At 41.8% G+C, this 25105-nt stretch overlaps 1 protein-coding gene across 1 annotated transcript in view; it reads right to left on the reverse strand.

Annotated features, from left to right (window-relative positions):
* CRISPLD1 (cysteine rich secretory protein LCCL domain containing 1) overlaps nucleotides 1-25105 on the reverse strand; it is a 162455-nt gene that overhangs the window by 74764 nt on the left and 62586 nt on the right. The window contains exons 7-12 of the mRNA XM_073550630.1: nucleotides 21648-21827; nucleotides 17166-17226; nucleotides 11419-11485; nucleotides 4953-5083; nucleotides 522-565; nucleotides 356-428 (exon numbers count right to left, since the gene is read on the reverse strand). Of these exons, the coding sequence (XP_073406731.1) occupies nucleotides 356-428; nucleotides 522-565; nucleotides 4953-5083; nucleotides 11419-11485; nucleotides 17166-17226; nucleotides 21648-21827 (556 nt within the window). The remainder of the gene's footprint in view (nucleotides 1-355; nucleotides 429-521; nucleotides 566-4952; nucleotides 5084-11418; nucleotides 11486-17165; nucleotides 17227-21647; nucleotides 21828-25105) is intronic.

The raw sequence follows: 25105 nt of genomic DNA on the forward strand, positions 1-25105 counted from the left end.
TTCATTGCAGGGTATTTACTTATTATGCTTCTGTCTTTGTTTTTTACTGTTCAGTGACCAATGTGAACATGCGCTTACATGCTGCACGCACACCAGTTTGTATCTCAGTTCATTTCTTTAGGTGTTTTCATATTATTGATCCTCTCAACATTCAAGCATGAGCCCAAGCATTAATTCCAACAGGATTTCATTTTCCTTTACCAATTATGCAGAATTTATAGTGATTCAAATGGTTTTGTCAAACGCATATATTAGAAGACTTGTAGAAATGTGGTGCATAAATTTACAATGTTTAAAACTAAATGCAATGCTAGATTACGTTAAGAATATTACATTAATTTATTGAAGATCTTACCGTGGACAGTGAGAAGCTGGAGGTTGAAATGGACACAATTGCTCCACTGTTGTCTCACAAGTCACAGCCTGAACTACAAAAACAATATGTAAAATACATTAAAGACATTCAGATCAATTTATTAAATGGCATACAATATAGATTCACTCCAAACTGTGATACTCACATGATACTTTAGAGACTGTAAAGGAATTAGCAGATTGGTATTTGCTGTTGGATAAAGAAATTAATATTTAGAAGCCATGAATGTCTTTTCATTATTTTACAGAGCAAAGATGTAATACGAAATTTTTTTTACAAAACTGAGGTACTTTGTTAACTAATATCCTTGCATTAAAATAAATCAATCAAATTCACCGTATTATTTTATATCAGCCACGAGCGAAGCATATGAATTAATTAAGCACTCCTCTCATCAAAGTTTTTATCCCCTCATCATATTGCAGTTATCTTATTATATAGCATAGTGTACTTGCAATTGCTTTTTTTGCCTTTCTACCCAATTAATTCTTCTCTTTTCCATTAGGCCTATGACATAGCATGAATAAAAACTGATTAGCTGAATCTATCTAAGCTCCATGTAAAAACAGAAAGCCTCTGTTTCCCTCCATGAGTCATCATTGCAAAGTCCCTGGCAGCCCTGCTCCACCTTTTCAAATTCTGACCCAGCTGCTTCGCTCCACCCCCCACCAGGCACAATGCAGTGATGAAGAATTGTAGTTCTAATGATGACCATGCAGGGAAAAAGATGCTTCCTGTTTCTACACAGAGCTTAGAAGGATTCAGGTAGTTTGTTTTTAATGACATCATGTCATTGACCTATTGGAAAAGAGAAGAATTAAAGGGTAGAGAGGCAATATGAGGAATTGTAAGTACACAGTGCTCTATAATATGATGTCCGAAATATATTAAGCAGATCAAAAATTTACTGGCAGTGCTTTTTTAAGCTTCTTGTCCACCTCTTTTTACCAACAAATCAAAACTGCAGCCACTGAATTGGCAGAGATCACTGGAGGAGGAACAATGGAGACCTGATTAAAGTTAGACCAATTATAAAATGAAAAGTAGAGTGGATAGCCATTCTCATTCGAAGCCCTCCTAGACATCCGTGAGTTGGGTACAAGTTCTATCCTTGTTTTTCAAGGACAGCACATGTACCTATTATATTCTATGAGGCTATTCACATGTCCCTGTTTTTTTGAGGACCAAGCACTCTGCAAAACATCATGGAGATATATTAGTTTTTGAGCAGAGTCATGGACCAAAATTACCCATGCATACCTCTAGATCTTGAAAATCAGCGATTATGATTATAATGGATCGGTGAAGCCTTTTAATTTATTTATATATTCATCAATAAAAAAAAACACTAATGAATCCCTGATGGGAAAAACTGACATGAGGGCCAAATACTCATGAAACTCAGATCGAAATCACTGATGAACAACCATCTGTGTTTTTACGTATGAGAAAAATCGTAGATGTCTGAATGAAGTCTTAATATGTTCATTTTGGCTTAAAATTAGTATTAGCGCCTCAATATAACAACATCCAAAATCACAAACACAACAAGTACTGAAGTCACACAAGACTCTAAATCATGGACTCCTGGATCTTGCTTTTAAAAAAAACAAGCAGGACAGCAGCATCATGAACAATGTCGGACTGGGGTGCCAAGGGCCCACCAGTAACATTGACTTTGGGGGCAGGCCCGGATTGGCAATATAACCAACCGGGCATTTTCCCGCTGGGCCGCTGTCATGTGGGCCGCGGGCGGCAGCGCCCGAACATCTGGCCGCTTGCCAGCTGCTGCGGCCACTGTTGCTCCTGCCGCTGGCCCTCTGCGGGCACGGCGGTGATAGATTCAAGTTCCTCCCGCACTGCAGGGAGATAAGCCGCCACGCCCCCCTCACCCCCGCAGCCACTCACAGCGTCGCACTCGCTTGCCTGCTCGCTCTGTTCGCAGGACCTGTGATGAGGTCACAGGAGGGGAGGAGTCAGGGGGTCACATGATCAGGAGCCCTGATCATATCACCCCTGACTCCGCCCCTCCTGTGACCTCATCACAGGTCCTGTGCGCTCAGCCTTGCCTCTACCGTCTGCAAGACTTGCTTTGCTGTTGTCATGGTGCTGGTTGAGGTAAGTATGTGTGGGGTCAGGATTTACAGTGTGGATGTAGCAGAGATGTGTGTGTATGAGATGTACGGAGCAGAGCCGTGTGTACGAGGTGTACGGAGCGGAGCCGTGTGTACGAGGTGTACGGAGCGGAGCCGTGTGTACGAGGTGTACGGAGCGGAGCCGTGTGTATGGAGCGGAGCCGTGAGTACGAGGTGTATGGAGCGGAGCCGTGTGTACGAGGTGTACGTAGAGGAGCCGTGTGTGTACGAGGTGTACGGAGCGGAGCCGTGTGTACGAGGTGTACGGAGAGGAGCTGTGTGTGTACGGAGCGGAGCCGTGTGTACGAGGTGTACGGAGCGGAGCCGTGTGTACGAGGTGTACGGAGCGGAGCCGTGTGTACGAGGTGTACGGAGCGGAGCCTTGTGTACGAGGTGTACGGAGAGGAGCCGTGTGTACGAGGTGTACGGAGCGGAGCCGTGTGTACAAGGTGTACGGAGCGGAGCCGCGTGTGTACGAGGTGTACGGAGAGGAGCCGCATGTGTACGAGGTGTACGAAGAGGAGCCGCGTGTGTACGAGGTGTACGGAGAGGAGCCGCGTGTGTACGAGGTGTACGGAGAGGAGCCGTGTGTACGAGGTGTACGGAGCGGAGCCGTGTGTGTGTACGAGGTGGAGCCGCGCGTGTATGAGGTGTACGGAGAGGAGCCGTGTGTACGAGGTGGACGGAGCGGAGCCGCGCGTGTACGAGGTGTACGGAGAGGAGCCACGCGTGTACGAGGTGTACGGAGAGGAGCCACGCGTGTACAAGGTGAACGGAGTGGAACCGTGTGTGTATGGAGTGGAGTCATATGTGTACGGGATGTACGGTGCGAAGCCAAGTGTGTACAAAGCATACAAAGCGGGCTTTTCCCACGGACACAGGAGTACATGGCGGAGCCCCGAGGAGCATTTTAAAACACACACATGACGTTCCACCTGAAGTGATGTGCTGGAAGCTGACCGGAAATGAGATAATTTCTTGAGGAGATTGTGACGGAACCAGGAATGCTTCAGATCCATCACCGTATCCTCCTCCGACAGCGCAGACAGCAGGATCGCCTTGGAATCGAGGATGCCGGCCATGTGAGCGGATCATGATAGGTCCTGCACCGGGAGGCTCAGGTGGGCACTACAATGGGAGCCGGGCTGCTATAGTATCTTTGTAGAATCTTTCTTTATTTCTTTCTCTCTTTTTCTTTCTTTCTCTGTTCTTTCATTCTCTCTCTGTTCTTTCTTCCCCTCTTTCTTTCTTTTTCTTTCCTCTCTTTCTCTCTGTTCTTTCTTTCTTTTCTTTACTTCTTTCTTTCTCTCTCTGTTCTTTCTCTGTCTCTCTCTGTTCTTTCTTTCTTTCCCCTCGTTCTTTCTCTCGCTGTTCTTTCTCTGTCTCTCACTGTTCTTTCTTTGTCTCTCACTGTTCTTTCTTTCTTTCCCCTTTCTTTCTCGCTCTCTCTGTTTTCTTTTTTCTCTCTCTCTCTGTTTTCTCTCTTCCTTAGTGCCAGTCAGTGTGCCCATAATGCCAGCCACTGTGCCCTCAGTACCAGTCAGTGTGATCAGCAGTGCTAAATGGGTGCGATTAGGTGTGGACATGGGTGTGACAAGTTGTGAAATGGGTGTGGTTGGGCGTGGCCAAAATTTGCAGCGGCGCGCTGCGCACGCCGCAGTCTTTGTCCGTCTTTCCCTTCTTCGAAATTTGGGAGGTATGATAGGGGCGGCTATGACCAGGGGGTCTGGTTGCCCAATAGAGAGCAGTTCTGCCAGGAATTCTGTTATCATGCATACAAAAGGGGACAGAGATTTGGGAGGAGTACTGTACCTAAAAGCAATAAATATGACTGAGCTGAAATACTGGGCACAGCTGTGACTACATGTTATATAGTCGTGTTAATCTCCTCTCACTTCTTGTAAACTACAACTGTACAAAGATATTATATAGTCACCATGTGACTAGTGGGCCTGTGTAACTTCAAATGCCAGGGCTGAATTTTAGTCCCAGTCCGGCCCTGTTTGGGGGTGCCCACTTTTCACCTTTCACCTGCATATAAATATTACATTGCCCTCAATCACAAATTTATCTACATCATTATATAATAATAAACTGGGTAGTTTGGTTAATGAATGATGAGATGCTGCATTTTTCTCTACAGAGTGAATCAAGTGAATTATGACAAGTACTGCCATACAGTGGGACTGGAAGCCCACATCTGCACAGGGGCCCACCGGGGAATTCCCCTGTTACCCTATGGGTCAGTCCGAGCCTGATCATGAATATCTACTGAAAAGAAAATGTCACATTTAAAGATAAAAATCACAATAATGATCTTGAAAAGCCTATGAATCATTTGCAGGAACAGTATATAAGGCAGAATGTGACCATGTCAGACATACACTAGATATGGTCATAAATGGCTGCTTGTAGGTAAAACTATTCATAGGAGAACTCACCCGATAGCCTGGACTCCATTTCTGTAAGATTTTATGAAGTAATTTCTTCTCCCTTGTCGGGTAACATCTACCCATCCACCTTCATTATCTATTACACCAGAATGTATGGCTGCTCTACAAACACTTGATTGCTAATAAAGAAAAGAAAATTATCAGTGAACTTTGAGGTTAAATCATATCAGTATTATCCAAATCAGTATTATCCATTTTATACAGAATCATAGAATCATAGAATCGTTGAGTTGGAAGGGACCTCCTGGGCCATCTGGTCCAACCCCCTGCTCAAAGCAGGATTTGCTAAATCATCCCAGACAGATATCTGTCCAGCCTCTGTTTGAAGACTTCCATTGAAGGAGAACTCACCACTTCTCATGGCAGCCTATTCCACTCATTGATCACTCTAACTGTCAAAAAGTTTTTTCTAATATCTAATCTGTGTCTCCTCCCATTCAGTTTCATCCCTTTGCTTCTAGTCTTTCCTTGTGCAAATGAAAATAAAGATGATCCTTCTACAATGTGACAGCCCTTTAGATATTTGTAGACAGCTATTAAGTCTCCTCTCAGTCTTCTCTTTTGCAAACTAAACATTCCCAAATCCTGCAACCTTTCCTCATAAGACAGGGTTTGCAGACCGGTCACCATTCTGGTCGCTCTTTTCTGAACTTGCTCCAGTTTGTTGATGTCTTTTTTAAAATGTGATGCCCAAAACTGGACACAATATTCCAGATGAGGTCTGACCAAAGAGGAGTAGAGGGAAATAATGACTTCACGTGATCTAGACTGTATGCTTCTGTTAATACATCCTAAAATTGCGTTTGCCTTTTTGGCGGCTGCATCACACTGTTGACTCATATTCAGTCTGTGATCTATTAGTATACCCAAGTCTTTTTCACATGTGCTGTTGCTTAGCCCTATTTCTCCCATTCTGTATATGCTTTTTTCATTTTTATTGCCCACATGTAGTACTTTGCATTTTTCCCTGTTAAAAACCATTCTGTTAGTTGCTGCCCACTGCTCCAGTTTATTTATATCTTTTTGAATCCTTTTTGAATCCTGGCATTCAAGCTGTAAAAAATTATTTTTTCATCCATTAAAGCACAATCACCTCCTCTTCTGCAAATTCTATGTACAGCTTTACGCTAAAGGAGACTTGAAGCCCCTGAGAAACAATGTCATGCTATCAAATTTGTACAAGTTTCCCCTTCTACAGTATAGAATTAATTGAATTATCACAAAACATCAGGGATAAAGTATTGGGGGCAGAAACAATAAGCTCTTTTATCTTAATATCTACATATATTTATATGTATATATATTTATAAGCCATAATCATCAACATTAACAGAAATAAACACTTGAAGTAGATCACTCTGTTTGTAATGACTCTATATAATACAGGGTGGGCCATTTATATAGATAGACCTAAATAAAATGGGAATGGTTGGTGATATCGCTTCCTGTTTGTGGCACATTAGTATATGGGAGGGGGGAAACTTTTCAAGATGGGTGGTGACCATGGTGGCCATTTTGGAGTCAGCCATTTTGGATCCAACTTTATTTTTTCCAATGGGAAGAGGGTCATGTGACACATGAAACTTATTGAGAAATTCACAAGAAAAACAATGGTGTGCTTGGTTTTAACGTAACTTTATTCTTTCATGAGTTATTTACAAGTTTATGACCACTTATAAAATGTCTTCAAAGTGCTGTCCATTGTGTTGGATTGTCTCTTCTCCCAATCTTGACGCACTGATAACAGATCTATCAGTTCTCGGAATGCTGAGCTTTGTATAACCTGTCCACAGCACTGATTGGCTGCTTTCTGTGTTCACTGTGCATAGGCAAAAAGCTGTTGTTCAGTTAAGCAGAGGGGTTATACAAAGCTCATGAATATGGAAGACTACATGACAGCAGATGTACTAGTCCTCTAATGAAAATCTATTGTTGATCAAAAAGTGATTTTATTAAAACTACAGCAAAGAGCCCAGTAGGTGACACATTGCTGGAATCAAGGTTTTTGCCACTACATAATGCTGTTCTCACATTAGATGTGTGACAGATTCCCTTTAAGTCTAAGCCTATGTTCACGCAGTGTTTTTGAAGAGGATCTTCAAAAAGCTTCAAAACTCTTGCAAAGCTCCTCATTAGTCATTTCTAAGGGAAATGTCACATTACTTTTTTGAAAAAAAAAAATTTTCCTGAAGAGGTTTTGAAAAATGCTTTGTGAAAAATAAAAAGTGCATGTAACTTTTCTGAAGTGGAAGGGAATCCAAACAAAATTTGGAACTGTAAAATCAAAAGCCTATAAAACAAACTTTCAGGAAAAAAAAAACTTTTCCAAAACCTCTTCGGGAAATGTAAAACTCCAGGAACTCCCCAACACAGGTGCATTTCCTGATGCATGTTCCATTTTGCTGACTCATTCTTAAACGCCTCAAAAAGAAAACAACAAAGTCTGAACTTATCCTTATTGTTCATTTAATTCTAAACACCATAGTTCAGAAAGGGTGTAAACTATTCCCTTCTGTCTACAGCATCAAAACATTTTTCTGTTTGCAGGAATAGGGTAATAGTAGAAAACCTATTGGTTGAAAAAGTAAACTCTGTACGAAATAGGGATCATTCCACGAACATAGCTAGGAGGACAACAGGGACATGTGTTTTTGGGTACTGATCTCAAGCTACTTTGCTTTGGCCAATGTACAATTTGCTTCCCTGGCAATGTATCAGACTGAAACTTTGCCTCGGGTAATAGAAAGCCTTGCTCCGGCTTTGGGATATCCAAATAGTTAAACCCTCTAAATACCTCAAATGGCAATTTAACCTATAACAAAAAAAGAGAAGTTTGTCTTATGCAATGAAAGAAAAATAGTTCACATCTTAGATTCCATTGCCATCAAATATCGAAGACACTTAGATGTTAAGCTAACCATAGACATAAGTACATTTTATTTTACCAAGACAGATTTTAGCTGTCTACTCCATTTATCTGCCATTAACTGATCATGCTCTTTTGTTTTATGCAAAATACAATCTGTTAGAATTGAACTTACTGTCTTAACTAGCCCATAACTGTTTTGACTGACAAGGTCCAAAGTTAGGATCAACTGTTGCCATCTGGCAATTCTGGCAAATGCCAGAAGGGCCTGTCTGGTTGTGGGCTGCCTTGTCTGCTACATTGTTAACAGAATCGGTGTTCTCAAGACACCCATAATGTTAAGAGTTGTGATGGAGTGACTCTGTCACTTACCCCAGCAGGCCAGAGGTAGCATTAGAAATATTAGTCCTGTAGTAAATCTTGCTTTTCTCCATCCAGGGTAATATTAATAATACTAGATGGAGGCCTGACGCTATCGCATCGGGAGGGCGGTAATGTCACAATGGCTTTGGCTTTGCAGTGTTGAGAATCTCTCCCCCCATGTGCTCACCCACCTATCCACTCTCTCTTTCCCCATATGCTGACTTCTCCATCTGTGTTCTCTTCTTTGACCTGTCTACCCCATGTGCTATCCCCTTTGTCTGCTGTCTCTCCTTCCTGTGCTGTGTTCTCCCCTCATGTGATTTCCCATTTGAGCTGTCTCCCCCTGTGCTGTGTCTCTCTCACCCCTGTGTCTGACCATTTTCAGAACATACCACAGCTCCTGGGCAGGGGAGGAAGCAAAAGACAATACTGACATTACAGCAGGAGATCACTCAGGATACATTTTGTGAGGTAAAATATTGTTTAAAAACAGTCAGTGAAATATTTTACCTCACAAAATGAATCCTCTGTAATCCCCTGCTGTAATGTCAGTATTGTCTTTTGCTTCATCCCCTGCCCAGGAGATGTGGTATGCTCCGTGCATGGTCAGACACAGACAATTTTTAAAATTAACTTTCAATTGTGGGAAAGTGTGTATGAGTGTGTGTGAGTGTGAGAGTGTGTGTGTGTGGTGCGTATGGCGTATAGAAGTGTGTGTGTGGTGTGATGGTGTTCCGCTGGTGGTACCGCGCTATAGGTTGGTACCAGCAGCAGTTTCCATCACTTGGGTGTCCCAATATGGCAGTGGGTGAACTTCCTCCGCTTGGAATTCTGGAACATGGTAACATCTGGACAGAACAGGAAATGAAAACATTACAAGGCAATTATATAAATAGATATACAGTCTGGTGCTTGGGGACGGGGACAGCATGGGTCTGTGGGATTTCAAATGCCAGGGCTGAAATGTTTAAGAAGTATTATCATCACAGACCTTTAATCGGACAACCACCTTTTACACTCTATGGATTGCTTAAAAGGAATAATACACCCACCCCTTACAAAAAAAAGTCAGGTGAGCTGCCAGTTAAGTACAGAAAGGTGGGACTGGGCAGGAAATAAAGACAGAGAGGCAAAGGCTTGGGAAATGCTTTGGCATGCCCAGAACATTGAAAGGGCTTTTCCCACGAACAAAAGACATTTTAATTAATATGTCTTAGAATAAAAATAAGTTCCACATTTGGATGTGTTAAAATAATTGTGTAATGGCTGTATCTGACGATACAGGAACATGGTCTGACCATGCCACAGGTCGTGGGCAAGGGAGGAAGCAAAAGAGAGTATACAGACAGGACAGCGCGGGATCACAGCTGATTTCTTTTGTGTGGTAAAACAAATTTTTAAACAGGCAGGGAAATGTTTTTTCTTACAGAAACCAGCAGCTATGATCCCCTGCTGTAATGTCCATTTAGAGATATGGACAGACCGACTGCATTTCCCCCATTAAGAAACAAGTTCATTGCTGAAATGTAATATGTTCTTGTGTATTGTACAGTATAGAGTGTGATAAGTATTGTAAGTATAATATGCATATTGTGTAGCAGTGTTAAAGGTAATGTTAGCAATGTCAAATTTTACGGTGTGATAAAGCAAGATAAGTAATATTTGTTGTGTACAGTATAGGATAGCGTAGGGTAAGATTTAACTTAGGACTTAGGACATAAGATAGGTAGGATAAGAAAGTGACTGTAGTTAGATAGAGACAATAAGGCATAGATAGTACTAATGTTTGGGACTAGCCCATAGTATGAGCGGCCTAGTATTAGAGCAAGTGACTGCTTCACGTATAAGTGACTGCTTCAAGGATAAGTTCATGTTGCAGTAGGAAGTGTCTGTGAGCAGTGCTGCTGTTAGGTGAACTACTGAAAAGGAAACTAAGGGGACAAGGGAGTAGTAAGACCTGGAATTGACTGAAGAGACAGAGTGGCCTTCCACTTTAAAGAGGTACTTGGTTAGGACGACGTGAAACAAGAAACCCTGAATTTGCTAAACATTGAAGACAACAGACCTAAACAGGACTGAGTTCATGGGACTAGTGAGTGGTCCTGGGCACAGTGGTGGAAGAAATAGGATGCAGAACATCTGAGCAGATAAAGAGACCTGCTGATCAGGACTGTGGAAACAGAACAAGCTAGGTTATGATGAAGTAGGGCGAAACAGTGTGCTTGACTGCACCTTGAGGAGACTACAGTGGAAGGAAACGATGTGAAAGAAAATGCCGTGAAGGAAATGTCCATAAGACTTTGCACCCGCTGCCCATTGTAAAAAACCCTTACCAAGTTACTGTTCAGTTACGACTGTGCTTTAGAACAGGAGTCTTCTTTATTGAGTTTTGAAGCCTATGGTTCTGGCCGGCCAACACCTTTGGATACTGGCAGCCTGCATGGGCGCAAGGCCCTCACAGCACAAACAGCAACACCCAGCCAGGATGCAACTTTTTCATATTGCATGCTGATGGATAACAGAAGACCAGTGCCTCACCTGTGGTTACTGGCAAGCACCACCTTACATCTGTATACTCTTTGGCTTCTTCCTCTGCCCAGGAAATGTTCAGACCATGTTCATTCACAGTCAGACACAGAAATTACACAGTACATAGCAGGTACATATTTATAACATTATCTCAGCACAGGAAGCTTTTTTAACATATCCAATTGAGGAACTTATTTTTATTGCAAGATCTATTGATTAAAGTGTACTTTGTTCTTCAGAAATCCCCATTAAGCATCATTTGCATATTATTAAAACAGCTATTTTTTCAGTCTTGAAGCAATAAATTACAAAAGTAAAGGTGTGGATGACATTATCTTTCAGAGAGCAGTATGTCTATGTAAACAGAAGAGTGGGAGGTAAACAGTGTGCATCCTGCTAACAGATTAGTATTAAAGATAGTTACTAGTGCTGAGCGAACGTGCTCGGATAAGGAGTGCTAGCCAAGTGTTCGGCGTGATTGAAAAATATGTTTGCGTACCTGCGCCTGCATGTCTCTCGTTTGTTCGACAGCCGCAACACATGCAGGATTGCCTAACAAACAACAAGCCGTGAGACATACAGACACGGGAAATAGAAGAAATTTTTCAGGCACGCCGAAGACACTTGGATAGCACCCGAGCATGCTCGGCTAACACCTTACCCGAGCTTGTTTGCTCATCACTGACAGTTACTTACCATTTCATAAAATACACTTCCAATTACTTTGGCACTGCTCTCCAAACAGCCTGCTGAACATTCATATCTAAAAATAAAAATCCAAAGATGGGCATTTTACCAAAGGAAGTAATTTTATGTTTTATGTTTACCTAAGTGTATGTCAAATTCTTACTAATGAGAGTGTTAACACCCTTAAGACAATTCACAGAATGTTAAGGTCTCCAATTCCTTGCAATATGACATGAATATGTTATTATTATGACTTGCGTGCAAAACTCACAACAATCCACAATATACAGTGGGGAAATACGTATTTGACACACTGCCGACTTTGCACGTTTTCCCACCTACAAAGAATGGATAGGTCTGTGATTTTTATCACAGGTACACTTCCAATGTGAAAGACAGAATCTTAAAAAAATCACATTGTTTGATTACTACATAAATAATTTGCATTTTATTGCACGAAAGTATTTGATACAATAGAAAAACAGAACTTAATATTTGGTACAGAAAACTTTGTTTGCAATTACAAAGGTCAATTATTTCCTGTAGTTCTTGACCAAGTTTGCACACACTGCAGCAAGTATTTGGGCCCACTGCTACATAGAGACCATCTGCAGATCTTTCAGGTTTCGGGACTGTCACTTTGCAACATTGACTTTCATTTCCCTCCAAAGATTTTCTATTGGGTTCAGTCTGGAGACTGGATATGCCACTCTAGGACATTGAAATGCTTCTTACAGAGTCAATCCATAGTTGCCTGGCTGTTTGTTTCAGGTCGTTGTCATGCTGGAAGACCCAGCCACGACCCATCTTCAATGCTCTTACTGAGAGAGGGAGGTTGTTGGCCAAAAGCTCGAGATTCATGACTGTATCCATCCTCCATTCAGTATGGTGCAGTCATCCTGTCTTCTTTGCAGAAAAGCACTCCCAAAGCATGATGTTGACCCTTTCATCATGCTTCACAGTTGGGATGGTGTTCTTGAGGTTGTACTCATCCTTCTTCCTACAAACACGGCGACCTTCTCCCATGCCTCCTCTGGGTCATCCAGATGGTCATTGATGAACTTCACAAGGGTCTGAACCTGTGCTGGCATGAGCAGGGGGACCATGCGTGTCCTGCAGGATTTTAATCCATGATGGCATAATGTGTTACTAACGGTAATGCTTGAGTCTATGGTGCCAGATCTCTTCTTGTCATTGACCAGGTCCTCCCATGTAGTTCTGGGCTGACTCCTGACTAGTGGTGAGTGAGTAAACTCATTGCTTGGGTTTTCCCGAGCATGCTCAGATGACCTCTGAGTATTTTGGCGTGCTCGGAGATTTAGTTTCTGTCGATGCAGCTGCATGATTTGCAGCTGCTGGACAGCCTGAATGCATATGAGGAATGCCTGTTTGCTAGGGAATTCCCACATGTGTTCAGGCTGTCCAGCAGCCGCAAATCATGCAGCTGAGGCTACGAAAACTAAATCTCTGAGCACACCAAAATACTCGGAGACCACCTAAGCATGCTTGGGAAAATCCAAGCAACAAATATACTCGCTCATCACTATTCCTGACCTGTTGCAAACACTTTTGATCTGGCTTCTGAGTTTGGGCTCCCTCTGGTGGTTGCTGCTGGTAATGGAGCTGGTCTGGCTTACAGAAGTCAATCACCTGAGGAGGATGATTGGAGGTTAGGTGTTACAGACTGGAAAGATTTAAGTGAGCAACCTTCCCTCAGTTGTTGCCTGTGATTTGGTTTTCTTCCTGAGCATTTTGGAAGTCTACTTGCCTCCTGCTTTGTCCTGCATCTTTCAGATAAGTTATTTGTCTGCTTGAATCTTTTTGCATTTGATCCATTTTTTGCTTTCCTCTGATTTCTGCTTTGCTGGTATGAGTTCAGCCTGGTTCCCTGCTGGGACCTGTGCTGGACTCTATTCCATATGCCACAGCTCATGTCAGTCTTTTCAGTATTTCTAATCCACTGTTATATCAGAATCTTTTGTTTTGCATCCAGTTCACACCAGAGTTCTGATTTAGTGGGGGAGAGGTCGTGTGGCCTCAATATTTTTGCATGTCAGACGTGTTGGATTTTTTCTTAATGTTTGTTGCGTGATTGCAGACAGTATTCTTTGGCTTTGCCGAGGCTTCTAGGGCATCATAAGTACGTCCCACGGCTAATTCTAGTTGTGTTGTCAGTTTAGGGGTCTGCAATCCGCTAAGTTACCAACCTTTCTTGTTATCTGGTTACCTAATCATAACAGAATCACCAGCCTAACTGTAGATTCTAGGGTACTCTAAAGAAGGAAAGAATAGTTAAAAAAAAAGGGGTGTCAAAATTTTTTATATATTTTTTTCCTCTTTTCTTGGGGCCGTAGGAGGATTTTTTCTTTAATGGATACTAAGCAATTGTCTGATTGTGTTGAGCAGCTCGCTGCTGAAGTTCGTCGAATTTCAGCCTATCTCGCTCAGTTGTCAGATGTCAGGAATTTTGTGCAGTCCTGTGGGACTTGTTCTCGGGCCAAACCCTGTTCTCATTCTAGTGGATTGCTAGTGCCACTGCCGGTGCCCAGGAGGCCATGGACCCATATCTCAATGGATTTTATTTCCGACCTCCCTGTCTCTCAGAGAATGACTGTTATCTGGGTGATCTGTGATAGATTTTCCAAGATGGTCCATCTTTTACCACTGCCGAAGTTGCCATCCTCTTCTGAATTGGTGCCCTTGTTTTTACAGCAGGTGGTTCGTTTGCACGGTATTCCGGAGAACATTGTGTCTGACAGAGGAGTCCAGTTTGTTTCCAGATTTTGGAGAGCTTTTTTACTCCAAACTGGAAATTCAGTTGTCCTTCTCCTCTACGTTCCACCCTCAGACCAATGGGCAGACTGAGAGAGCAAACCAGACTTTGGAAACCTATTTGAGATGTTTTGTGTCTGCTGATCAAGATGACTGAGTCTCTTTTTTGCCCTTGGCTGAATTTACTCTAAATAATAGGGCTAGTTCTGCCACTTTGATGCCTCCTTTTTTCTGCAACTTTGGGTTTCATCCTCGGTTTTCTTCAGGGCAGGTGAAGGCTTTGGCCTGTCCAGGTGTTGATTCTGTGGTAGAGAGAATGCAGCAGATTTGGGATCAAGTAGTGGATAAGTTGTCTCAAATATTCCTATGAAAGTTGTGTCTCCAAAATTTAAGCCAAGGTTCATTGGACCTTATAAGATTTTGGAAATTCTTAATCCCGTTTCTTTCCGTTTGGCTCTTCCAGGAACGTTTAAGATTCACAACGTCTTTCATAAATCTATGTTGAAAAGGTTTAGGGAGCCATTAGTTACCATGACTGTGCCCCCTGATCCTGTATTGGTTAAGGGTAATCTGGAGTATGAAGTGGAGAAGTTATTGCATTCTCGTCTGGCTAGACAGAGACTCCAGTACTTGGTTAAGTGGAAAGGTTATGGTCAGGAGGATAATTCTTGGGTGTTTGCTTCTGATATTCATGCTGAGAGATTGGTTCGCGCCTTTCACCAGGCCCATCCTGATCGGCTTGGTGGCTTTGGTGAGGATTCGGTGACCCCTCCTCAAGGGGGGGTACTGTTGTGAACACTTTTGACCTGGCTTCTGAGTTTGGGCTCCCTCTGGTGGTTGCGTGATTGCAGACAGTATCCTTTCCTGTCCTGTTCTATCTAGGCATTTTGGGCCCCATCTTTTGCTTACTCTATTTTCTGCCTGTATTTTGTGCCTCATCTTGTCTCACCAGCAATATATGTTCGGGGGCTATCTATTCCTTTGGGGTTCTTCTCTGGGGCAGTTTAGCTTTTCCTTTTCTCTCTTTAGGCTTAGTTAATTCTTTGGCTTTGCCAAATTCTAGGGCATCATAAGTATCTGGTTACCTAATCATAACACTGACCTTTATAATAATAATAATAATAATAACCTTTATTTTTATATAGCGCTAACATATTCCGCCGCGCTTTACAATTTGCACATATTATCATCACTGTCCCCGATGGAACTCACAATCAAAATTCCCTATCAGTATGTCTTTGGAATGTGCGAGGAAACCGGAGAACACCCATGCAAATACACGGGGAGAACAGACAAACTCCTTACCGATGTTATCCTTAGTGGGATTTCAACCCAGGACTCCAGCGCTGCAAGGCTCCAGTGCTAACCACTGAGCCTCCATGCTGACCTTTCTCAGAATCATATTAACCCCATGAGGCGAGAAATTGTATGGAGCCCCAGACCGAGGAAGATTGACAAGTCATCTTGTGCTTCTTCCATTTTCTAATAATTGTGCCAACAGTGGTTGTCTAATCAACAAGCTGTTTGCCTATTGTCCTGAGCCCATGCCAGCCTTGTGCAGGTCTGCAATTTTATCCCTGGTGTCCTTATAAAGCACTTTGAGCTTGGCCATGGTGGAGAGGTTGGGTAGTGATTGATTGTGTTTGGACAGGTGTCTTTTATACAGGTAATGTGTTTTAAGCAGGTGCAATTAATACAGGTCATGAGGGCAGAGTATGAGAGCTTCTTAAAGAAAAACTAGCCGGCCAGAATTCTTGCGGGTTGGTAGGTGATCAAATACTTATTTCATGTAATAAAATGCAAATTAATTATGTAAAAATCATGCAATGTGATTTTTTAGTTTTTAGTTTTAGATTTTGTATCTCACAGTTGAAGTGTACCTACGATAAAAAATTACAGACCTCTGCATTCTTTGTAGGTGAAAAAAGTTGCAAAATCGGCAGTGTATCAAATACTTATTTTTCCCACTATACATAACAGCTAGAGATGAGCGACTTTGCCTTTTTTAGGGTCGATTCGGGTTTCATGAAACCCGACTTTCTCAAAAGTCGAGTTGAATGAAATCAGCCGACTATAGGGAAAAGTTGTGAAACACGAAACCCAATGCAAGTCAATGGGGAGAAAAGTCAGCAGTGAGTGAAGGACTGTAAACACACCTGGCATGAATTTTAACCCCAAAGGCGGCAAAATCTCTCTCTCTTCACTCTCTCTCTTCTCTCTCTCCCTCTCCCTCTCCCTCTCTCTCCCTCTCCCACTCCCACTCCCACTCCCACTCCAGCCACGCTCCCGTTACGCTCCCGCTACACTTCGCTCCGCTTCTCTCATTGGCTGAAAAAGTCACGTGCAAGCATTCGGCGAAACCCGACTTTGACGCTTGGGTCGCCGACCACATGGCCAACTTCACGCTGTGGTCGTGTTTCGTTTCATGAAACCCGACTTTGGCGAAAGTCGGTGACTTTTGAATCTGACCAACCTGTTTCGCTCAACTCTAATAACAACCATTGGGTGGCTAACAAGAGCTCTACTTGTCAATGGATTTTTCTTGGGACTGTGAAGCTATATCTAAGAAAATTACTGTTTTTCACCCTTTAACTATTATATAGAGTTCTAGACTTTGCTACAAGGTCTCCCTAGGGTGCAACCTTAGTCTCTTCAAAAAAGCTGACATTAATAAAATTAGAATCAAAAGCGTAGTCCTCTATACATATAAGTACAGTGATAAAAATGTACACCCCCTCCCCCCCGAATAAACGACTGATAGCTGAGTTTGGTACAGCAGATCCTGTGCTAGGCTTTATAGCTGTACTAATCCTACAGATCTGTCACTCAAAGAGGAGAGCCCACCCTACTGGACACCATAAGAAACTAAGGAGAATGTATTGCTTGGAGCTGCTCAAGAGACAACTTGAGAATACCTCTATCATCAACTTAGTAACATGATAAGCGACTTTCACGAATACATAATATGGCCGTTGATTGATTACCTGTTACATGTTGTCCCTTTACATTGATCCCGCAATCTGACTTCACAAGATACTATTTGGGCTGCAAATGAAAAACAAATCATAAATACAATATTATAATTGATATTCCACAAGGGACTTTTTGTTGAATACTTATAGTTCATAGAGTAAGGCTACTATCACACAACCGTTTGAACACTCCATTTGTCTGTTCCATATTGAGAAACAGTCACACGGCCCTAGGGTCCAATCACTCAAAGTGATTATGCCAGAATTCCGTAAATCATTTTGAAAACTTGCTATTTTTTTTTGCAGAGCAGAGTTGTGCAAAAATGTTGAGACTTTTGGCATTTTCACACCCATTTCAATCAGCTGCGCAAAAATGGCTGGAGCAGTATGGGAGCACGACGCTACAGCCTTTTAATTCATGATAAGCAGCGGCATTACATATGCCAGAAATGTTAGTCCAGGTCCTGATGGTGCATGCTTTTCAGACGCGATTGCCTCTTAATGAATCAGGAGTGTCTGACTCCAACATGCCTCCTTACTCGGACCATCATGAACATCGTTGATGATCAGGGCCATAATGTCCTAAGTGGAACTGTGGTAAAAGTCATCTGAACAAAAGCAGAGGGACTACATGATGTGTTATGGGTTCACTCTGCTCTACATTTTGTGTCTGCTATTAGAACAGAAAATCATAAAGTTCCAGAGAGCCCAGACTTTGGCCTAACCATGAGCTGTATCTAACCTTATTTGAGGCTCCTAACTAGAGAGGAGCAAATTTGTTCAGATTTTGTCCCCGAATATGATATTGACATATTCGGGCCATATTCGAACACTATTTGTGTCGAATGTTTGTCTTATGATCGGTTCCGAATATATTCGGTAATTTCTACTCCCATTTCCTCTAATTATGTTCGGCTGTGTTCGATGAATATTGCAAAAACAATATTCGATTCTGATCATATTCAGAACCGAATCCGAGCAAATTCATTTCTACTCCTAACCTGCCATCTTGGTATGTGCCTTATTTGCAAATAACCTTTTTTTTCCTTCCTAATAATATGTACAATAAAGACAATAATGTCTAACAATCAATTAAAAATGGATCAATGCATGTTCAGCTGCAGCTGTCCTGTTACGCCTCCCACCGGATATTGATGTCAGCAGTTTAGTGGGGAAAATGGCTATGTGAGCATAAGAGCAGCGCTCAGGTGAGTATAGATTTTCTTTTTAATTACGTCCCTGGACTTATGGATTTTTATTGGTAACTCTATGGACAACACCTCCAATATTTAAATTTATGATTTAAAAAAGAATATTAGTACAATTGGCTAAGTGTCTTAAAACTCACACACATTATTTAAGTGTTGGCTCTTATTAAGGAAACTGGACCCAGCTTAGCGAGGTACTGGCTCTCAGTAAAGAGACTGGTGGAGTATGGAGTTTTATTGCCAATGTTCCATGAGCATACATACAAATTAGCTCTATCCAAAAGAGAAAGCTGTTTCAAGACTGTTTTCCATTAGCCAAATCCTGCTCTTCACTGATAAGGCATAAGTAAACCTTAATCAGTTGCCTACAAGATAGATGTCTGACTTAGGCTGGTTTCACACTTGCCGTTTTTTGCGTTGCTTTTTAGCGCAAAAAAACGCATGCGTTTTTTCCCCTATACTTTAACATGGGTGCGCATATGTGCGCATACATATGCGCACGTACGCGTTTGTATGCGCATGCGTTTTTTTGCAGTGTGCGCTCGGGCGCACAAAATGCATCCTGTTGCATTTTTTGTGCATTCAACTTGCCCCAAAAAAACACATACGCACGCAATATGTTTTTTTACAGCAAAACACCCATTAAAGTCTATGGGTGCGCATTGTAATGCGCACGTGTGCGCAAAAAAAGCATGCATTTTTTTAAAAAAATGCACCAAAACCCGCAAAAAAAATGCACACAAACGCATGATACATTTTTTTCATGCGTTTGTGTGCGCAAAAGACGTGCAGCAAAAAAACGTAAGTGTGAAAGTAGCCTTAGCTAATATTTCAAATCAAGTTGCAAGGCTGCTATAAGGGTATGTGCTCTCTTATGGAAAATTCTGCTGCAAATCCTGATATTTTGGTATGAAAAATGCTGCGTAAAAGACATGTGGGTTTTGCTGTGTTTTTTGTTGCTTTTTTTTACATGTGTTTATGTTGCTGATTTTTCCCCACTCATTAGTATGGGTGAAATCTGAAGCAAAAACAGTGTAAGGGTGTGTGCACACGCTGCGGAATCCGCTGCAGATTAATCCGCACAGATTTTGCAAAAACCGCAGATAAACCGCAGGTCAAAAGACCTGCGGATTATCTGCGGTTTTGCCTGCGGTTTGGTCCTGCGGATTCACCATCTCCACAATGGTGGAGATAGGAAACCGCTGCGGATTCCGCAGAAAGAATTGACATGTCAATTCAATCTGCGGTTTCAAAACCGCAGCAAATCCGCGCGGATTTTTCCGCTACGTCTACACAGCGTTTTTTTTTTGACCATTCATTTGAATGGTACTGTACACCGCAGCTAAAACTGCTGCGGGTCCGCAGAGGCCAAAACCGCTGCGGAAACGCAGCGGAATCCGCAGCGTGTGAACATACCCTTAGAATTAACAAGCTGCAGGTTTAATTGTGATACAAATATGAAAAGAAAAATAAAGCAACATGTGCATTATACTTCACAATTCTCATTTACTTTGCTGGTGCTAGGAAATCCTTCAAAACTGCTCAGAGAAATTACGACAAAAACGTTATCAAAACATGGGATTTTATTGCTTACATTTACTGAACTGAGAATCAGCTCTATTCATCTGAAACAATCCATTTGAGATAAGTGGGAGAGTAGCAGAACTTTCTGCAACAAAATCAGCAGCAAATAATCAAAGTGAGATCATACCCTTAAGGGTTGGACATTGACTTAAAGGAAATCTGTCAGCAGAATTTTGCTAAGTAATCTGAAGACAACAGGAGATAAAGGCCAAAACAGATTTCATAGATGTGTCACTAATTAGGCTCTGTGCTGCTGTTTACTTACAATGAAGATTTTATCACTAGGAGATTATCGATTATCACTGACCAGACTGCAAGGCACACACTTTCTAGACTGACTCCACCCCCTCCTGTGATGAGCAGCTCACTGTCTATAGACTATGTGCATACAGAGCCTGATGTGGGCCCAGGGTTAGCTTTCTCAGTTCTGCTACACGCTAAATCTAAAAGCTCTGATTGTGTCACAACTTCTGCACCTAGTAAACTAAGTGCTACATCGATGGAATCAGGGTCTCTTTTCTTATATTATTCTGCTCTCAGATGGGGTAACAAAACATAGTGATAGATTTCCTTCAGTAGGTGGCATTAATGAGGTTTATTTTCTTTGGGAGGAAGGCAAACTGCATGTTTCTTTCACAAAAAGCATTGCTCTTAAGATGCCATACTCAACTGGTCTCTTTAAGAAACTTTAATACTTTACAAAAGGCATAGCATTTAGTTAGGGTGCTTTCAAACTGCGTTCGGTGGCCACATCAGTGCATACATCCAAACTCTAACATATGAAGCAATCCTGACGTCTGCGCAAACAGGGTAATATACTGTAAAAATGCAGAATGCGTGAACGTGCAATCTATGGCATGCATAATTTTTAGGATAGTCCACGTCCCAAAAATTTTGCACGGCAAAGCACACATTCATTCTACCATCACCATTACGGTCTATGTCCCTATCGGTGCATACCTAGATCCCATTTTGAAGGGGGTACAGAAGTAAAATCGGTTGGGGGCCAGTGAATGCAATGTAAAAGCACCCTTAACCAAAACCTCATTAGGGACACATTTCCCAGAAGCAGCTTCCTGCTGTTGGGTGCTTGGCTTGGCTAGTAATTCTAGTCATATTGGAAGGCCCTTTAAATTATTTGAAATTAACTTAAAAAAATAGCTCCATAAAATAGTTGGCACCAGTGAGATCATTTTTTTTCTCTGGGAATTAATTTACATAGATTGGTTAGCAAATACCAAGATATTGCAAGAGAATACAGAAAATCTGTTGCACTGCCAGTCAAACAAAAAGCCAAGTATAATGGACATATCTATTTTGGTTACAACTATCAACAGGCAATTAGGTAGAAAATCATGCTACAAAAAAAAACCTAAAGACTAATGCCTGTTTCACACTTCCGTTTTTGTGTCCGCCAAACGGATCCGTTTCCGTTTTTTTGACGGAAACTGATGCAAACGGATCCGTTTTTAAAATCCGCGGTAACCACTAATGGAAGTCTATGGGACAAAAAACGGATCCTGCAAAAAAATGGCGGATCCGTTTTTTTACGGAAACCAACGGATTTTGACGGATTTGAAAAAACGGAAGTGTGAAACCGGCCTAAGTAGTAATCGAGGAAAATATGGATGCATAACTGGAGATGCGAGTTACGACAATATGTGTAGAAGACTCAGGTGTGGCAGTAGGATGCAGAACTCACACATTTGCTCTGTACTGATGACTTCATTGTTATCATAGCTCGCAGTCCTGGTGGAACTTGTTGGGGAGTGGGTCCTCGCTCTACTCTGAGAAGTGGTGTCAAGTGCCTTCGTACGTTGTCTCTCTATCTCATTGGTTTCTTCTTCAGGCTCAGGAATAGGATAGTGAAAATCTGATCCATCTGCCAAAGGGTAAAAAAAAGGTATGAGGCTATACACCACACATTTATATTTTATAAAACTTATATAAAATATTGGTTAGGGTTAAATGCCATGTCATTGCATTTTTAAAAAGATGTTACATCTGAGCTTGTATGAAGAAATGTATGTTGGGAATCGGCCCAGAAGTACACTCAAGTGACCTTGTTTGATCTCTAGGAACAAGCATGGCCAGACCAGTAATAAGCATCTTCCCTACACGACTGCCAACTGTGTAAATCTCAACCTAATTACTAGTTGTGGTTTAAAAAAAGAAGACTCTGGTTCACTGGAGACTGAGGTGAGACCACCAAACTATTTCTCCAGGGGACATCAAGATGGCCATTAATCCTCATGTCAGGAGGCATGACTCCAGTGTTGAAATGTCTTACAAAATATGGATTATTCTGCATGAATACACAGAGATACCAGATATACTGCCCTTTCACAGCAATAGGTAAATATTATTATCCATTAGTAAGTGCCAAGCGAGGTCGACAAACAATACCTTGCAGGTTATTTTTATATTTTGCCTATTCAATGAACTGATTCACATGAACTGTGTGTTTATGACCATAAAAAAAGATAGAGATAACTCAAATTATTTAGATTTCTTGATATTACAATATTTATTACCAAACTGTTGGAAAGAAATGTGCATAATTGATAGTGTATAATCAATGTAAAATTGTTGCAAAGCAATAAAAAAGTAACCATAATGGTTTTTCCATCATACATCAAAAACTTACTAGTAGGAGTGCTATAGAGTTCTCTAGTTATGCCTGTTTCAAAAAAATTGGCCCGCAGCCTGTATGGATGCCATTATGAAGTTATCACCTGTTTTCTCAAGAGATTCTACAGCAATGCTCACTTTCACATAATGAAATCTTGTGCACCTTATCTTATTCATTAGACTATCATTTATTCACTTTATCTGCTAGCTGTGCTGTGTACATGTATTTTACATCTAAATTCATAAATCACTCATCAATCTTCCAGGATGACCCATGGTGGCCTCTACCGATTTCATTCTGCCTCTACTCTCCATTTACCTAGAGAAAATACTTATACCTCTGACTAAACACACACAATCCTTCCTCCTGGACAAGGGACAATTCATACAGATCCTTCACAACAAACCCAGTTCCCTTTGAGGGCATACTGGTGACCCCTGACTTAACAGCATTTACACCTCAATTTCACATGACAAGGGTCTCGAGATGGTTTCCAACTTACACTCTATCTCTGAGATGCAGGATGACGCCATACAATTTTCACTAAACCTTTTATCCATGATCTGACATAGGAACTTATTTTTATTCAGAGATACTTGTTACCTCCAGACATGCGGGGGCACTATGAGTTCCAACGTAGCCTAGGCATATACTAATGCCTATATGAGTTTATTTGAAGAACAGTATATCTACCTGAATACACTCTATTTACAATTTGCTAGCTGTTGGTTAAGGTATATAGATGACATCTTCGGCATCTGGTCAGGCCCCCTTGAGACTCTTAACACCTTTGTCACCACATTTAATACTGTTAGACCTGAACTTAAACTATTAGCAAAGCCACAAAAGAAAACTAAAAGCCTCGAAAAATTCAAATTAAACAGCGGAAAAAAGGCAGCACCGCTTACCTGCCCAGATCTTAGAACAAATGCACTACAGAGTGCAGCTAGCCAATATAGCAAGATGTTGGCAACATAAGTGCAAAATACTAGATCAACAGCCACTGTCCACCTACTTATTCCTGGAGGGGGTGACTGCCAAGTATTGCACAATAAAGGCCCGCATAGGGTGCTGTTCTTATAAGGGTACTGCATAGTGTCTGGTTCACAGCCTATTAGTCATGCCGCTACTATTCGATTAGGTGAGCTGGCCAGCACAGTATCAATGCATCCCAGTGTGAACACCCCTTATGCGAGACCAGATGTGTTTGGGCTTGGCTGCATCCCAAAATATATAGTGCACACAATGCACAAAAATAGTGAGGTATTGGTCGATATTTTGGCCAAAATACACAAGCTCGCAATCCATGTCAAGGATCCTCACACTTGCAAGTCTTAACACTAAACTATTAGCAAAGCCACAAAAGAAGACTAAAAGCTGATCTCGTATGAGGGGTGTATGGAATGGGAGTGAGAAGGTGGAGAGTGGCTGTGAATCTAGTATTTTGCACCTGTGTTGCCAACATCTTGCTATATGGGCTGGCTGTACCCTGTAGTGCATTTGCTCTAAGATCTGGGCAGGTAAGCGGTACTACCTTTTTTTCTACTGTTTAATTTGAATTTTTGGAGGCTTTTGTGGCTTTGCTAATAGTTTAGTGATAGGACTCGCAAGTGTGAGGATCCTTGATGTGGATTGCGAGCTTGCATATTTTGGCCAAAATATCAACCAATACCTCACTATTTTTGTGTATTTTGTGCACTATATTTTTTGGGGTGCAGCCAAGCCCAAAAATGTCTGGTCACGAATGCATTTGTTCTAAGAACTGGGCAGGTAAGCGATGCTGCCTTTTTTTCTGCTGTTTAATTAGACCTGAACTTACTTTCACCCTCAATAAGGACTTCCATCAAATTTAATTTCTAGATACACTCGTACTAAAAAATCCAGACGGCAGGCTCTCCACTGACCTTTATTCTAAGGTAACAGACTGCAACAACTTACAGAATTTCACCAGCTGTCACCTCAGGTCGACAAAGAATAGCCTTCCAAGATCACAATTCCAAAAGGTCTCAAGGATAATATACAAAGAAACTCTATTGCCCACCAGTCTGCGTAACATGTTCAACAGGTTCAGAGACAGACAGTACCCCCCCTCTACTTGAACAAGAGACCAACAGGATCTTGTCCATGCCACCTCCATGCACATCTAGCATTAAGTGCGACTGCATACCTTTTGTACATACCTCTCACCTATTCATGCCAAAGATCCCCAAAATGATCTGTGAACATTGGCCGCTGCTAGTACACCTAGCCTATCCCCATGGAGATTTTCAAAGAACCCGCCCTAATGTGCAACAGGAGACCCCATAACATCAAGGATAGTCTCATCAGAGCTAACTTGTGCAGCACAACATGTATACCTACACAACAATTTCAGGGCACCAGAAAGACAGGAACTTTTCTATGTCTTATTTGCGTTGCCTGCTCGAAAATAATAAAGTTCAGCAAAGTACATCACCCTAGAAAAGGGCAGTCATTTCCTATCAAGGGATACTACACATGTGAGTCCAGCTTCATATTCTATGTCAACA

The sequence above is a fragment of the Dendrobates tinctorius genome, unplaced genomic scaffold, assembly GCF_039654945.1.
Source record: "Dendrobates tinctorius isolate UK_male_01 unplaced genomic scaffold, ASM3965494v1 ptg000165l, whole genome shotgun sequence".
Classification (NCBI taxonomy): domain Eukaryota; kingdom Metazoa; phylum Chordata; class Amphibia; order Anura; family Dendrobatidae; genus Dendrobates; species Dendrobates tinctorius.